At 38.0% G+C, this 17,835-nt stretch overlaps 2 protein-coding genes across 5 annotated transcripts; both read right to left on the bottom strand.

Annotated features, from left to right (window-relative positions):
* Nucleotides 1–2,757: 2,757 nt before the first annotated feature.
* Nucleotides 2,758–14,514, bottom strand: LOC126595797 (uncharacterized). 4 transcript variants are annotated; one of them, XM_050262104.1, is made up of 7 exons: nucleotides 14,189–14,514; nucleotides 13,470–13,553; nucleotides 13,059–13,173; nucleotides 5,117–5,791; nucleotides 4,777–4,909; nucleotides 4,091–4,163; nucleotides 2,758–3,172 (listed from the first exon to the last, which is right to left on the bottom strand). In XM_050262104.1, the coding sequence occupies exons 3-6, from the start codon at nucleotides 13,170–13,172 to the stop codon at nucleotides 4,138–4,140; spliced, it is 948 nt and encodes a 315-aa protein (XP_050118061.1). In that variant the 5' UTR covers nucleotide 13,173; nucleotides 13,470–13,553; nucleotides 14,189–14,514; the 3' UTR covers nucleotides 2,758–3,172; nucleotides 4,091–4,137. The 4 variants fall into 4 exon arrangements, with proteins under 4 accessions (XP_050118061.1, XP_050118060.1, XP_050118058.1 ...); XM_050262103.1 differs by having other exon boundaries at nucleotides 13,470–13,592; XM_050262101.1 differs by lacking the exon at nucleotides 13,470–13,553 and having other exon boundaries at nucleotides 14,189–14,513.
* LOC126595798 (uncharacterized) lies at nucleotides 5,732–10,938 on the bottom strand. The gene is made up of 2 exons (XM_050262106.1): nucleotides 10,404–10,938; nucleotides 5,732–6,189 (listed from the first exon to the last, which is right to left on the bottom strand). The coding sequence occupies exons 1-2, from the start codon at nucleotides 10,936–10,938 to the stop codon at nucleotides 6,071–6,073; spliced, it is 654 nt and encodes a 217-aa protein (XP_050118063.1). The 3' UTR covers nucleotides 5,732–6,070.
* Nucleotides 14,515–17,835: the final 3,321 nt, after the last annotated feature.

The following is a 17,835-nucleotide window of genomic DNA, read 5'->3' on the forward strand; positions in this document are numbered from 1 at the left end:
ATGAACTAAAGGCCTCGTTTAGTACAAGAGATTGGATTAAAATGAATAAGCCACAATTTTCAAGGTAGAAGATGGAGTTGAAAATCAGAGTAATAAACGGACGAATAAACAAACTACGATTTTTTTTAAACTATACAGATGTTATAGCGATGGGTTATAATGATTTAGAAGGTTTTTATTAAAATTTTATTTCCAGGGCCACTCACCCTTGCTTTGTTTCTACCCTCCAGGTTTTTTTAGCTGAGTTTTCTTATCGACGAGGATTCAGGGAAAATTTTGGTATTGGAGAGTACCTTCAATGGTATGATTCTCAATCCACTATATTATACTTTACTTATGCTCTGACATCACGTGTGAAATGGATTCATTTCCGCTCACAGCGCACTCTCGTATTTAGACACTTTTAGATTTAAATTTATTCACATTTTTCCCATATCACTATACTTTATGGTTTTGTCACCCTCTTGGTGTTGGCCAGCACAACTCGATTTGGAGTCCAAGTAGACTTTCAGGGTCGGGATGTGTCAATATTGGTTAAAATTATGAGTTTATTTATTTAACATATATTAGCTCTTATTATTCTTAAAAACAACCTTACTAATAAAACAATTTCATTTCTTAAGTTAAATATGACAATTAAAAATCATAAACTAACCCAAAAACTAATATTTTTAAGCTTGAAGAACCAAACTCTCCCTATGCTATAGCCTAAGGGAGCCTTGTACTTGGCTCCGCCCTTGGTCTAATCGTATCAAAAGGACGTTTTTATTTTTATTTTCCCCTTTAATTTTTTTTTCAGTTGCTCTCATATATTGTGATTGTTGGCTAACGGGCTTGGGTTAGCCTCCTTTAGGGGTAATTATTGAGAAAGAATTTTATTGGGGGTTAGGCTTTAATCAGCTCGTGTTTTTAATGTTTGTAAGGCTGTGATATGAATAGTTTTGTCCTTATGATTAGATCTCAAATTGTTTTGGTTAAATAAAAGTTCATGGTGGTTTTTGGTTAATAAAAAGTTAGCCCAAACCCTCTTCATTAAAACTTGCAACAATTAATCATTTTGTTTTGCAATTTTTGTACGTTGAGTTAGTCCACCTCCCTCCATAGCTTACCAAAATTGTCAAACTAGACAGCTTCCTAAAATATAAGGAAAACAATAAGAAAAGAAAAGTGAAACACATTGAAATATTTTTTATCTACATCATTCAATTTCCCAAACAATCCTACGAACTGCTTCTCATAAACGATTCCTCGTATGTGATCAAAAGCATACATGTCAATAATAATGAAACGACTTACAGTCAAAGACTCAGACAGTCCAAAAAGAGTGCTTCATACCAAAGGAAAATGGAAAGAAAAATGGTTTTTTCTTTAGTGTATCGATATTTTTACACTAAAGGGAAGGGGAATTCGGCTAACTCACAGAACGGACAGGCTAATTTGGAAAGAAAAATGGTTTGTTATCAATAAGGTGTGCCTTTTCTGCAAGTCATTATCTTTAAATTTCATATTTAGTTTGCCTTACCTTAAAATTGTGTAAGAGCTAAAATGGACGAACAACTTCATAGGGGTATGCTTCTGTTTTCAGTTTCTTTGTACCGTGAGTGTGTAAATTGAGCGGATACTATTTCCCTATCTCCAAACTTGAATCTTGTTGAGAATTATAACATTTTTCTACTGATGTTAAACTTGTATACCTATAAATCGATCAATACAATGAACCACCTACCCTCATCGTCGCTTAGGGCTGCACAAATCTCACTGTTTCTCATTAGTAGCCGATGCCTTCACTCTCTTATGTACAACAGCACAAGTTTCCACCATTTCTTATGTCTACGGTCTTGTCTTTAGATTCTCTAATTCTCATCTAATAGAATTTTCTGTTTTTTTAGTTTATTTGGTGTTTAATTTGAGAGTATTTGTGTCTATTTAAGTGGGATTTTTGGATATATTTGAAAGTTTTTATAAAAACTAACATTCTTGAAATTAAGGGCCACTTCTTCACTTTATTTGATAATTTCTCTTTAGGATATGTATTCTATACAATTATTGCTTTTTGGTAAATGATCGTATAGGGTTGAGTGCATTCTTGCTCACCACATTCAAGTAGCCAACTTACTTATTGCTATTGGACAAGTTTAAATTTTGACATTTGTGTCCATCCACTACACAAATCTCGAAATTTAAATTTATATAATGGTGATAAATAGAGTCGCAGACAGCACCATCACTTGAGGTTGGTGAGGAAAAATATTCACTATAAATTAGCTTAGTATTGTTTACTATTGATTTTTTTTTTTTCAGTTGCTTTTAATTTCTCTTTGACCAATATGTTTAGGGAGATTTAATTAAAATGACTAGAAAACAACTAGCTTGAAGAAAATATGAACAAAAGTTGAGTGGGTTTCCTACGGAGAATTTCTCTAGACCCCAACCGATTCCCAACCTTATACATACGAGTTAGCAATGATTTTTTTTTTTTTTTCATCAATGAAGCGCAAAATTGGATCTGAAGACTGCCTTGAACATTGGTTAGAGAAGTATTACTAGAATAACTCGTTGGCTCGGAAAGATGCTACAGAACTCTTTTTTTGTTTTTTGTTCAAATCAATGTGGCTCTTACGTAAAAGAAATATACACAAGTCCCACATCAATCCCAGAATTCCTTGATTCTCATCCCATAAGGGAGCTGAATTGTAATGTAATTCCCATAACATCCCACCATCCTCCCACTCTCACACCTAAATGTTGGTAAAGAAATGCATGAATCCATCGATATCATTCGTTTTGTGTGAATCAAGCACCCCTAAAAAGCACTTTACAGGTAAAAGCAAATCGGGAAGTACATCTTCGACATGGATTTTGAGTCTTCACCCCCTAACAATGTTACCATTGACATTATAATTCAAGTTTCAAGCGTAATGGGACTGTAGAATGTCTACATTACCAAATATTTTTCTTATGTTTTAAATGCTATCTGAATGCATATACATTTTTAATGGCATCAGGAGATCTGAAAAGATCGCTACCTCATTCATGTTGACTCTTTCGCTCCTAGTGCTCGAACAAGGGGTAACTTGGCATATTCGTCCAAAGCCCTAAAAGCAACTGAGGCGATGTTAGTTACAAGCATTCCCTTTTCCGGTTCTTGTCACAATAGCAACAGCTTCAATACCTACAGAAAATTCACATGAAAGTGTTTTGAAATTGACCCAAACGATATCATTCTAACTAAATAGAATGCTCAAGCTATAATTTTTATTTACTAGTAAGTCCATGTGTGGGATGCGGGATGTGAATTATGAGGCCTCTTTAGAGGAGAAATGTGGCTACATCCAGTGATCCGATCTTTTCATGTGGTTACTAACTTACTTGTCAGTAAGGGGTAATCAAGGTCAAGGTTAAGCATCCACATGAATAGATAGTGTTTAACTTTGAGTACAGCCTTCAAGGGCAAGTAAAACTCCTCATAAATGCTTACTCGAACTCTCTTTACTTCACTCAATTGACGGTAAGGCATATATTCCCAAAACAAAGAGTAGAATTCATTTATTTTGGCTGTTAATTTAGTTCAAAGTATTGTCCACAAAGAAGAGGCTGAGGTAGGGTGGCTGAAATTTACTTCCTCCTCTTTGGACCAACGATGATCAGATCAAACACCAACTTGACCATCACTGGATAGACAACATTCAGAATGATATCAAAGTTCTAACTAATTATCAAACTAATAATCGTGAAGCAAATCCTATGAAAACTATACACATCTACTAATGATTATGGCACATGATTCATATTTCAAGATATCGTCATTCACCAAGACAAAATCCTCGCTAACAGTCAAAAACTCATTCTAAGAGCATGCAATCTAGCACAATTGTAGGCCATATAAAAGATACTTAGGATATCCTATACATTTTAACCAAGTTTTCCACGGTATTTGACCAAGATAGGACTTTCGATAATAAATAAGGAACGCCTTTTTGTTTTTATTTTTATCCCCTTTTGACATACAACTGAATTGTGAATCTTATTCCACTTTAGGAATTGTCAAAATTTATAGGATAATATATGAGTGTCAAAGCGGTAAAATTACCTTTCAGTCTTCATCCTGCTCGGGTACAGTGTGTTTACCACTTTTTCTTAACTTGAATAAAATACAAACGGTACTGCATAAAGAGAACCATTGATAAGCACATTTTTATAGAACTAAAAGTATGTTAGCACTTCCAGAAAGTAATATCTAAATAATTGCAAGCCCATATTGATTTTCTAGCCGTGGTAACAGAGGTAAGACAATATACAAACTGGAAGAGTGCAAGTGAGGCAGCAGCCGTGCATTATTAATTGCAAAAGTCCATAGACATTAGATATTATAAAATCTAATTATGTGTCTACATAAGCTAGGCCAGAAACAATATTCTAGCCGCTGTTAAAAGACTTTCCTACTAAATTTTGCCAGCAGATACGACGATAATCCCCAAACAGTTCTAGTACAATCAAGTGTTCATTACAAAAATATGATTTGTTTGAAACATGAATACTATCACCTAAGTCTGATATGACGAAGTATGATTTTCAAAAATGTTACATACAGTTGGCTCAGTTTACATCTAATATTTATACTATTTCATCTAAATATGCTATGTTGCCTGAGAGGGTTATATTTTTGAGCAATTGATTAAAATGGCTTCGAAAGTATTGAAAGGCCATTTTCAGTTTAGCATACAGCACATTGACTTCTTAATGACTGAGATAAGTTCAAGCAAATCAACAGCTTACCAAGCAAAAAAACAGTGAGCATCAAACCAAGGGTAGCTTGAACTGAACAACGATTGTGCAAGCGTAGTGGTGTTTGCCATTGCTTCCGTGGACTTTGCAATTGCTTCTGAGATGCACCAACCCAACCAAACATCTGCAAAGACAATCTATGAGTTTTTCTAAAAATTAATAAAAAATAAACAAACAAAAAAATCTATCAACTGAAAGAAAGCAGAGGAGAGAGGATGAAAAGAACAAAAACCAAATTCGTTCTTTTCTTTCTCCTTGCATGTGAAAGATATATTGCCTTTTATTCATATGTTATAATCAACTCTTCCCTTCAAGTACGTAATAATCTGACCTGGTTGAACAAATTAACTGCTCCAGTTACCTGATGCAATTGCCCACACCTTTGCCTCCAGAAGACAAGTTTAGATCCTTTTTCTTTGGGTGTGTCCTCATACCCCGGAATTAGATTTCTTCTCTGTTCAACTTCATCCGCTATTACGATCCTCAGCTCACCGTAATTTGGTGAACTGCATGCCTTCCTTGTATTAGTTGTTTTTTCTGTATCATAAAATATATCATCCCTCATTCCTCCAATTTCTTTTCCTTTTGATTCCATGACGAAATTTGGATCCTTGGAAATAGTAATAACATCTTTAACACCCTTTATTTCATCAGAGATGTCTCCATTGCATGCGGCACTAGATTTAAGGTTCATCTCTTTTCTTCTATTGTCACTTTCCCCAGAGCTGCTCCCACAAGGTCCGAGTTCTAGACGTTCATTTTTAGCAGTTCGCATACTTTGGGATGTCCCAGAGAGAAATGCAGCAAAATCATCATGTTCTTCTTCATCCAGCTGTACCCATCGAAGGGGTTGCTTTCCTTCCACACTAAACGATTCCCTTAGTGCTGTTTCAACTTGGGAAATTTGGTTTTCAATAGCAGTAATAAATTGTCCATGTCTAGCTGCTGTATGATCATCACCACATTGTCCATAGCTCAACCTGACAGCCTTATCAAACTCTTCCAACTAAAACGCATTAACAATTCAACATGTCAGAATACATTTAGAAAAAGTGCAATACCAGCTAAACCACTTATATAAAACACTTTCTCTGATTTCTAATTGGTAATAATATCTAACAGTCCAAATCAGGATTAAAATGCTAACAGAGATTGGCGGTAAAGAAAGTGTATATCTCATCTTAGGGAACAAAATATCCAACAATGGTTAAAGCTGAGATGAGTTTTTTGACTTTCAAAAGAATCGATGGAACAACAACAACAACAACAACAAAGCCTTTTCCCACTAAGTGGGGTCGGCTATATGAATCCTAGAACGCCATTGCGCTCGGTTTTGTGTCATGTCCTCCGTTAGATCCAAGTACTCTAAGTCTTTTCTTAGAGTCTCTTTCAAAGTTTTCCTAGGTCTTCCTCTACCCCTTCGGCCCTGAACCTCTGTCCAGTAGTGACATCTTCGAACCGGAGCGTCAGTAGGCCTTCTTTGCACATGTCCAAATCACCGGAACCGATTTTCTCTCATCTTTCCTTCAATTTCGGCTACCCTACTTTACCTCGGATATCCTCATTCCCAATCTTATCCTTTCTCGTGTGCCCACACATCCCACGAAGCATCCTCATCTCCGCCACACCCATTTTTGTACGTGTTGATGCTTCACCGCCCAACATTCTGTGCCATACAACATCGCTGGCCTTATTGCCGTCCTATAAAATTTTCCCTTGAGCTTCAGTGACCTATGACGGTCACACAACCCGCCGGATGCACTCTTACACTTCATCCATCCAGCTTGTATTCTATGGTTGAGATCTCCATCTAATTCTCCGTTCTCTTGCACGATAGATCTTAGGTAGCGAAAACGGTCGCTTTTCCGGTCATTAGTATGGATAAGTATATAAATGGATAGAGATAGGAAAGCGAACACAAGATGTACTTGGTTCACCCAGATTGGCTACGTCCACGGAATAGAGAAGTTCTCATTAATTGTGAAGGGTTTACACAAGTACATAGGTTCAAGCTCTCCTTTAGTGAGTACAAGTGAATAATTTAGTACAAAAGACATTAGGAAATATTGTGGGAGAATGATCTCGTAATCACGAAACTTCTAAGTATCGGAGTGTGGTATCGTCTTGACGTGCCTTATCTATCTCATAGGTAGATGGGGCATCTTCTCTGGAAGTACTCTTCCTCCATCCCGGGGTGGTATCTTTAACTGGTGGAGATGCACAAGGTAATGTATCAATTTCACTTGAAGCTTACTTGTAGTTTCAGGCTTGGTCAAGCGCGATACAAACCATGTAGTAGGAGTCCCCCAAGTCGCCGAGCTAGGGGATCTGCTGAAAGAGGTGACAGACAAGGTAAGCAATCATAGCTCCGGCTGATTGTTCACAGTCTCCCTATCTTGCAGGCAGCATGAAGGATAAAGAGAAGAAAATGAGATGAGATGATATGGGATACTTTTGTTTTTGAAGAAGTAACTTTCCACAGGCTTATTCTTGAACTGAGCTGGAGGGTTTTCTGGTTTCCTCCAGAGTATAAGGCCGACTGAAGAATTTGAGGGTCAAAACAAGTCCATCAAATCTAGAGTACGTTCGACCCTGCTGATATGGGATACTTTTGCTTTGACAGAGTAATGGATGTATCGGCACGTGTGCTGTTACGCTTGTCTCCACATGCTTCCTTGTATCCTTCTCCCTTGCCCTATCTGTTCCTCAGGCAGATGCGGTATCTTCCCTGGAAGCATAAGATGTTGAAGATGAGTACTCGAGAGCAATGTCAGGTAAGTAATCAGGTAAGGGGTTCCAGGCAGTCAGTTCCTGGCTGGAAGCTTGATTCCAAGTACTAACTGATTGCTTTCTTTCTCCTTGTCTTGCAGGTAAGAACAAGGTCCAATGAAAAGACAGGGAAAAAGCATGATATGGGATACTCTTGCTTTTAACCCTGATGATATGAGATATTCTTGCTCTAGTATAGCTTGTTTGCAGAGGGATTATCGGGGGGAAAGAAAGCTGAATATTTCGAAAGACTTCGTTGGGAGTGCCCTCTCAGATATGAGGAAGGGTTGAGCATTTTTGCAGGTCTGCCTGTCCGTTGGGGATGGAGGTCGACATATATAGGAGTCTCCTTAACAACAAGTAGTAATGCTATTCCTTTACCCTACTTGGTCATAGCACGGTAGTAAGAGCTGTCAACTTCACATGTTTTAACGCTGTCAGAGCACTTTGAAAAAGTGGTTTGTGGTATCTGGAAAGCTGATGTTGCGTGTGAAGATTACAGACAACTTTATCCAAGGAGATCCGGCTCTTGAAGTTGGGAAAGTGTTGCCTCTTCGGTTTTCGAACAAGCAATCCTATCGGGGATCTGGCTCTCGAGATTCGGAGAACGATGCCTCTTCGATTTTTGAGAAAGCAATCATGCTGGGGGTCTGGCTCTCGAGATTCGGAGAGCGGTGTCTCTTCGATTTTTGATAAAGTAATCATGTTGGGAGTCTGGCTCTCGAGATTCGGAGGGCGGTGCCTCTTCGATTTTGGAGCAAGCAATCTTGTTGGGAGTGTTTTCTCGAATGTGAGTAAAGGTTGGGCATGTTTGCTAGTCTACCTTGCCACGAAGCACAGAGGTTGACACACAGGGACTTTCCAATTATCCAGCAATGGTACTGTTCCTTTACCCTCTTCGATTTTTGAGAAAGTAGTCATGTTGGGAGTCTGGCTCTCGAGATTCGGAGGACGGTGCCTCTTCGATTTTGGAGCAAGCAATCTTGTTGGGAGTGTTTTCTCGAATGTGATTAAAGGTTGGGCATGTTTGCTAGTCTACCTTGCCATGAAGCACAGAGGTTGACACACAGGGACTTTCCAATTATCCAGCAGTGGTACTGTTCCTTTACCCTTGTGGGTAATAATATGGTAGCTAGACCTTCAAAATTTATGTGTCTAAACTTTGTTAGTGTTGTTTCTTTGCTATTCTTTTACCCTTCTTGGTCAGAGCGATATAGTAGGAGCTGCAAGCTTCACGTGTTCAACTTTGACAGAGAACTTTGGCAAAGTTATTTGTGGTACCCATGAGCTACTGTTGCGTGTGGGAAGTGGGTGATTGAACAGTAAAACTCATGTGCTTTCTACTTCACCAGAAGTCTTCGACCGAATGCCCATAATTTCCGCAAAGCTAAGTGTGCGTGTGACAGGTGCTGACAAGGCTGGAAAAGTAGGTGCCTCTTCGATTTCTGAGATCGGCCCTCGTGGTCTCTGAGCAGCCCAGCTTTTGAGAAAGCAAGTGCCTCTTCGATTTCTGAGATCGGCCTTCGTGGTCTTTGCGCAGCCCAGCTTTTGAGAAAGCAAACGCCTCTTCGATTTCTGAGATCGACCCTCGTGGTATCTGAGCAGCCTTGCTTTTGAGAAAGCAAACGCCTCTTCGATTTTTGAGCAGGCGCCTCTTCGATTTCTAAAGCTCCGTCGAGTGCAGATTTTTATAGGGGCTGGCATTAAGTTCCAAAGCACACTTGAATCTCCACCAGTAGAAGCTCCATTCTTGCACTTCTAAGATCTTGATTTGTCCGACCTCTTCTCTCTTCAACACCTTTGAAAATGTCTGGCCCCTCCGACCGTCGTTTTGACTTGAACCTTGTTGAAGAGGCAGCCCCGCCTTCTCCTGACAACATATGGCGTCCATCCTTCGTCTCCCCTACTGGTCCTCTTACCGTTGGGGATTCCGTGATGAAGAATGATATGACCGTTGCGGTGGTGGCCAGGAACCTTCTCACTCCCAAAGATAACAGACTACTTTCCAAACGGTCTGATGAGTTAGCTGTTAAGGATTCTCTGGCTCTCAGTGTTCAGTGTGCAGGTTCTGTGTCTAATATGGCCCAACGCCTATTTGCTCGAACCTGCCAAGTTGAATCATTGGCGGCTGAAGTGATGAGTCTCAAACAGGAGATTAGAGGGCTCAAGCATGAGAATAAACAGTTGCACCGGCTCGCACATGACTATGCTACAAACATGAAGAGGAAGCTTGACCAGATGAAGGAATCTGATGGTCAGGTTTTACTTGATCATCAGAGATTTGTGGGTTTATTCCAAAGGCATTTATTGCCTTCGTCTTCTGGGGCTGTACCGCGAAATGAAGCTCCAAATGATCAACCTCTGATGCCTCCTCCTTCTAGGGTTCTGTCCAGTACTGAGGCTCCGAATGATCCCCCTCCGGTGCCTTCTCTTTCTGGGGCTCTACCGACTGCTGAGACTTCTCCTAAGCAACCTTTGTGAAGGCTCCCTCTTGTTTGTTTATTTTGACTTATGTATATGTACATATTTGTAGCTTATCGGGGATATCAATAAATAAGCTTTCCTTCATTTCAACGTATTGTGTTAAATACACCAAAGCCTTCTTCGCTAAGTTCTTTGATTTTTCTTTTGTTGAAGCTTTGTGAGTGGAGCATGTAGGTTGAGGTAGTGTTCCCTTAATTTCCTGAGTGAGGAAAACTTATCGGTTGGAGACTTGGAAAATCCAAGTCACTGAGTGGGATCGGCTATATGAATCTTAGAACGCCATTGTGCTCGGTCCTGTGTCATGTCCTTCGTTAGATCCAAGTACTCTAAGTCTTTTCTTAGAGTCTCTTCCAAAGTTTTCCTAGGTCTTCCTCTACCCCTTCGGCCCTGAACCTCTGTCCCATAGTCGCATCTTCTAATCGGAGCGTCAGTAGGCCTTCTTTGCACATGTCCAAACCACCGTAACCGATTTTCTCTCATCTTTCCTTCAATTTCGGCTACTCCTACTTTACCCCGGATATCCTCATTCCTAATCTTATCCTTTCTCGTGTGCCCACACATCCAACGAAGCATCCTCATCTCCGCTACACCCATTTTGTGTACGTGTTGATGCTTCACCGCCCAACATTCTGTGCCATACAGCATCGCCGGCCTTATTGCCGTCCTATAAAATTTTCCCTTGAGCTTCAGTGGCATACGGCGGTCACACAACATGCCAGATGCACTCTTCCACTTCATCCATCCAGCTTGTATTCTATGGTTGAGATCTCCATCTAATTCTCCGTTCTTTTGCAAGATAGATCCTAGGTAACGAAAACGGTCGCTCTTTGGTATTTCTTGATCTCCGATCCTCACCCCTAACTTGTTTTGACCTCCATTTGCACTGAACTTGCACTCCATATATTCTGTCTTTGATCGGCTTAGGCGAAGACCTTTAGATTCCAACTCTTCTCTCCAAAGGTTAAGCTTTGCATTTACCCCTTCCTAAGTTTCATCTATCAACACTATATCGTCTGCGAAAAGCATACACCAAGGAATATCATCTTGAATATGTCCTGTTAACTCATCCATTACCAACGCAAAAAGATAAGGACTTAAGGATGAGCCTTGATGTAATCCTACAGTTATGGGAAAGCTTTCAGTTTGTCCTTCATGAGTTCTTACGGCAGTCTTTGCTCCTTCATACATATCCTTTATAGCTTGGATATATGCTACTCGTACTCCTTTCTTCTCTAAAATCCTCCAAAGAATGTCTCTTGGGACCCTATCATACGCTTTCTCCAAATCTATAAAGATCATGTGTAAATCCTTTTTCCCATCTCTATATCTTTCCATCAATCTTCGTAAGAGATAGATTGCCTCCATGGTTGAGCGCCCTGGCATGAACCCGAATTGGTTGTCCGAAACCCGTGTCTCTTGCCTCAATCTATGCTCAATGACTCTCTCCCAGAGCTTCATTGTATGACTCATTAGCTTAATACCCCTATAGTTCATGCAATTTTGTACGTCGCCCTTATTCTTGTAGATAGGCACCAAAGTGCTCGTTCGCCACTCATTTGGCATCTTCTTCGTTTTCAAAATCCTATTGAAAAGGTCAGTGAGCCATGTTATACCTGTCTCTCCCAAAACTTTCCACACTTCGATTGGTATACCGTCTGGGCCTATTGCTTTTCTATGCTTCATCTTCTTCAAAGCTACAACCACTTCTTCCTTCCGGATTCGACGATAAAAAGAGTAGTTTCTACACTCTTCTGAGTTACTCAACTCCCCTAAAGAAGCACTCCTTTCATGTCCTTCATTGAAAAGATTATGAAAATAACCTCTCCATCTGTCTTTAACCGCGTTCTCTGTAGCAAGAACTTTTCCATCCTCATCCTTGATGCACCTCACTTGGTTTAGGTCCCTTGTCTTCTTTTCCCTTGCTCTAGCTAGTTTATAGATATCCAACTCTCCTTCTTTGGTATCTAGTCGTTTATACATATCGTCGTAAGCCGCTAACTTAGCTTCTCTCACAGCTTTCTTCGCCTCTTGCTTCGCTTTTCTATACCTTTCACCATTTTCATCAGTCCTATCCTTGTATAAGGCTTTACAACATTCCTTCTTAGCCTTCACCTTTGTTTGTACCTCCTCATTCCACCACCAAGATTCCTTTTGGTGTGGGGCAAAGCCCTTGGACTCTCCTAATACCTCTTTTGCTACTTTTCGGATACAACTAGCCATGGAATCCCACATTTGGTTAGCTTCCCTATCTCTATCCCACACACATTGGGTGATTACTTTCTCTTTGAAAATGGCTTGTTTTTCTTCTTTTAGATTCCACCATCTAGTCCTTGGACACTTCCAAGTCTTGTTCTTTTGTCTCACTCTTTTGATATGTACATCCATCACCAACAAGCGATGTTGATTAGCCACGCTCTCTCCTGGTATAACTTTGCAATCCTTACAAGTTATACGATCCCCTTTCCTCATTAGAAGAAAATCTATTTGTGTTTTTGACGACCCACTCTTGTAGGTGATCACATGTTCTTCTCTCTTCTTAAAGAAGGTGTTGGCTAAGAAGAGATCATATGCCATTGCAAAATCCAAGATAGCTTCCCCATCCTCGTTTCTCTCCCCAAAACCATGGCCACCATGAAAACCTCCATAGTTGCCTGTCTCCCTGCCCACGTGTCCATTTAAATCTCCTCCTATAAATAACTTCTCCGTCTGAGCAATTCCTTGCACCAAGTCTCCAAGGTCTTCCCAGAATTTCTCCTTCGAACTCGTATCCAACCCTACTTGAGGTGCGTACGCACTAATCACATTGATAAGTTCTTGTCCTATTACAATCTTGATTGCCATGATTCTATCTCCTACCCTCTTGACATCTAACTTATCTAAATTGGATTCTTCCTTGTTCAACTTTATTAACAATCACCAGGATAGTATTGATACACTCATAAATTCTGATCATATTTTTGTACAGTGAATAAACAAGAGAAGAAGAAGAGTAGATAGCTAAAGAGAGACAAGAGACATACCTGCCATTTGGCAGTACCTAAAGCAGTTTGCAGCTCCCTACAGAGTTCATCCAAATGTTTTGGTGCTAGCCTTTCACTCCTCTGTCGAACCCATACCCTGTACGTAGATTCCATTCTGGAAAACAAAATAAACGGAAAATAAAAGGGGGAGTTAGAGAATAAGTTATTTCGAGTACCAATTTTACTGAGATTTCTAAAAGAACATATATCAAGATGGTGGTAGTTTCCAAGTATCCAAAAACGAGAATGGGCTCCCTATGCAAAAACTTATAGATGGAATAGCAGTATAATACCACTAAATCCCTATAATCACTGACTACTAAACATCAGGTGTTGACAATCTGTAGCATAAACACTCAAATTTTAAACTGGAAGAAAATGATCTTTTTCTTAGGCCGGGAAGAAAGTGACCTTTCAATTATAGTTCACCTCTCCATGGGATATAGGGCGGTCTACCGTCTACCATCACCTTCAGAGTGCAATCACCAAACATGACTGGCTCACAAAGTCATCCAACATCATGAGAGCATTTCCCTTAATGATTAAAATACAAACAATTTATCATTTCCCCATTCCCAGTACAGTTGAGAATATTTTTTCTTATCATCCAAAATGAAGGGTAAAATCACGCTAACGCACTCCATTACAGCGTACAGAAGCTATACCCGTAAACAAGTTATCATTTCCAAACCACCATGAGAGAGTACTCATCATAAACCTATCTAGAATTTCAAATTCAACCCAAAATAAACATCAGGCACATCATCAAAACTTTGAAAAAATGGGAAAAGGGGAGAGAAACACACAACCCAGAATTCCAACAAACTGATACTCAAAAACCAGCAGCACAACCGCCCAAATGAAAAATTTTCCAACAATTTATATAATTTAAGCACTATGAAAGATAAAACACAAACAATTAATGCGTATTTCACTTCGAAAAATCTCGCAAAAACATAATTCAAAAAACCCATATCCAATTTCCAATAACACAGTCTAAATAAACATAGAAACCAATCAAAGCAGCTGAACCCACATGATAAAAATTATAAATAAATAAAATAAAATTAGAAAAAAAAAAGAAAAAAAAAACAATGAAAAGCAAAAGGAAAAGGAAAACATGAACATACATGTCAGCTGATTCTTGGACCTCCTCAGCTGCAGGAAAGAAGACGTCCTTTTTCCAAAGATCAAAACTGCTTGCGACCATCATCTTGATTCTTCACCAACAACAAAAACCCACCAATGAAATTGAAAGCAAGGACCCCCAATTCCCTTCCGAGCCTTCAAAGTTCAAGCTAACGAAAAAATGCTTCAAAAATTTTCACATAAACGGGTATTTATGATGCTCCGGCAGGTGGTTTTTTGTTGCTTGGCCGTCTCCTTTCCTCTCTTCTTTGCTAGGGAGGAAGCAAAGAAGGAAGAGATATACGAAAGAAAGCTAACAGACAGAGAGAGAGGAGACGTAATATTTATTTCTCTTTTTTTCTCACTACATTCTATCCTACTAAAACTAATGAAAATGGTTTGAAAACTTTGAATTTTAACGATAAGGATAAAATAAAATGTAAAGTAAATAGTATCAGAATTAACTTTTTAGTGTAAAAATATAATTTTTCGTTAAAAAGAACAGTACGAAAAGTTTTTCGTTAAAATTTCATTTGTGTCTATATTTCTTTCTTTTTCTTTTTCTTTTTCTTTATTTCAAAAAAATATTTAATATTCCACCAAAACAAATATTAAATAAAACCTATAGTATAAGGTGGTAATATGCTGCAGCAGCCAAAGAAAAGATGTAGCAAGTCATCACTGAGATTTGTTCTAGTGATTCTATAACATCAAGTCTTTTTTTTTTTTTTTGGGAAATCTGCATCAAGTCTTGAACCAGCGTCAATTAATGATACAGTCCCATGATAATTTTAGGGTAGTGATTTTCATTCTTAATTACCTTTTCCACATCCTTGTCTATTTTTTAGTACTTAATTGGTATCCTACTATTTAATCTTCCATATATACCCCTCCCTATTTAATCTTTCATTAATTACCATAAAAAAGTAGGAAGGGTATATATGGAAGATTAAATAGTAGGATACCAATTAACTATTAAAAATAGGGAGGGGTGTGGGAAAGGTAGTTAAGGGTATGCGAAAATCACAACCCTAATTTTACAGGAAAACTAATGAAAAGGGCTTGAAAACTTTGAGTTTTAACTATAAGGACAAAATAAAGGGTAAAGTGAATAGTACCAAGATTGACTTTTTAGTGTAAAAATATGGTTTTTCGTTAAAGTGAACAGTATCAGAGCTTTTCGTTAAAGTTCTCTAATTTTACAGCATTTAAGTTGGAATCAAGTGAATAACTAGTTCGTTTCGATATCAATTTATTCTTAAATTCGTCAAAGAAATATTATTTGTTTAGCAATCAAAATACTGAATTTAAACTATTTAGCCAATTCCTACTTAATACAATAGATTAATGGTATTTCTCATCATTTGTAATTGAGAGGTCTTAGGTTCGATTTTTGTCTAAGGCGAATTTGAACCACATTATTGTTAGCCTATTGTGAAGCTTTGCCTATCCTATTTCTTCCTAAATATAGATAATATCATTTGTTAAAAAAAAAAAAAAAAACCCTATTTAGCCAATTTTCGGTTACTTTTTTGACAAAATTGCCTTATATATATATATATATATTTTTTGAACAAACGATGTTATTTACATCAAGGAGATGAGGAGCAGGCTAAATCTCACAATAGGCTAGCAATAATGTGGTTCAAATTCGTCTTTAACGATAATTGAACTTAAAGTCTTTTATTTACAAATAAAAAAAATTATCATTAGATTATAGTACTAAATGACAATTATCCTATATTTTTTAGGTATGTAGATTTTGTATTGGTTGGCAAGAGATGAGGTCGGCGGTTGGAGACGGGTCAAGAAGAACAAATAGACAAAAAAGAGGTGGGCAGCCCACTTGGCTACAGCCAATGTGTGTGCTTGTTATTGGGACTTTGCCAGCTCGGTCCTTAAAACATTACCAAAATGGGTGATGAGTCACATTATGCCATCTCAACTCCATTATCAATTAATTTTACACATTTAAAACAATATTTGAGGATTTTGTATTTTTTTTTTCTTCAGCTTAAACTCTACATTTGTGAATAATTCAACTCGAATACTTGAAATTTGATTATGATTAATCCATCACAAGTGCAAATGTGACTCAAACTCACGAGATATTCCTTCATATAACTAATTCACTAAATAACAATTGTCTACTGAATGAGTAGTGCACTTTTTTAGCATGTAACAAAAATCAAGGTCAAGTGATGAGCTTTTATTTAACTCATCTAAATTTACACAAGCGATATAGAAGGAGCATGTGCGCTCTAGCCAATGCGGCTACACTCACACCTGCATCTTAACGCAAGTATTACCAATAATTCATTGAGATGGATACAACTCTTAAATTTGTTTGTCCTTCTTTAGTGGTCATAGTTAGATTAATCACACATAATCCAAAAATCCCTAATTAATTTATAAGTCATGAAGTATGATGATGGAGGATAATGTTTGTTTTGATCAAATTGATGGAGAATAATATCGCATTGGGAAGGAAAGACATAGCATGTAAACCTCACAATTAAGTCACAACCTCCTTAACCACCACCTTAACTACCATTCCTACTCACCCACTCACTCACTCACATGTGTAAACGTTAAATTACATTATAATTTATATCATTTAAAAAATATGTCTTGATAATAAAATAGCATATTAATCTTGGCTACTAACCTTGTTTCATTAGTTAATGATATTTTTCCACAAGAAACTTGTAATTCAAATGATTAAATACATTTTTTTATACAGAGTTTCAAATCTGTTCTCCCGCAATGTTGCTTGTGTATTAGAGAAAAAAAAACCCTATCTCGTTCTACCTATTTCTTTTATTTTTACACAAGTAATATTGAAGTAGGGTGAATAGAAAACCAATCATATGATGATAATTTACAGGGTATGAGGATATTTCACATGTTAAACTAATCTAGTTTAATATAAAGGGCAAAAATTATTGTTTGAAGTCATCTCATATAAATGTTATATGCTTAAATGATAAGTCCAAGGAATATGTATTTGGGAGAATGTGATCTAAAGCAGTTGGATTCATGAGACCATTCTCTTTAGATTCATGAGACCATTCTCTTTTGTACACATATCATAAACGTTCCTGATCATAGTATTGCCAATTGGGCATTGACAGTCCATTAAGATCAGTACGTGTTATGTCTTTTCTTAGGGAATGTGACTGGTCTCGAGTCATTGGTGTGACAAACACCAAGACAAGCATGTAGATGCTCAATAGAGAATAAGTCCACTGAACACGATCAATAAGGAGTTCTCATACTCATGTCACATGAGAACTCATGGTTAGGATAATGCAAAGTAGTCATTTGACCTGAGGCTTCATAGTTGTCTTGTGGTTAGGTCTTTGATCTTTGACTATGTCAAAGTCACTCCATCAGAGGGTGTCCACGGCATAGTTAGGGTTAAGCCACTTAGCCATGGAGGCAAGTGAATGTGCAACAAGGGACCTCTAACCTTCAAACCGTTTGAGGGAGAATACTCTATGATATGATTAAGAATCTCTGGCCAGAGTATGAACGAGATTTAGGAAGTCATTCTAAATCACATTCAAGGTAATCATATAAGTAAGAGAATCACATTGGATAGTAGACATGAATAAACTATCAAACCAAACAATGTGGTCAAGAGTAT

Source organism: Malus sylvestris, chromosome 13 (assembly GCF_916048215.2).
Source record: "Malus sylvestris chromosome 13, drMalSylv7.2, whole genome shotgun sequence".
Classification (NCBI taxonomy): Eukaryota; Viridiplantae; Streptophyta; class Magnoliopsida; order Rosales; family Rosaceae; genus Malus; species Malus sylvestris.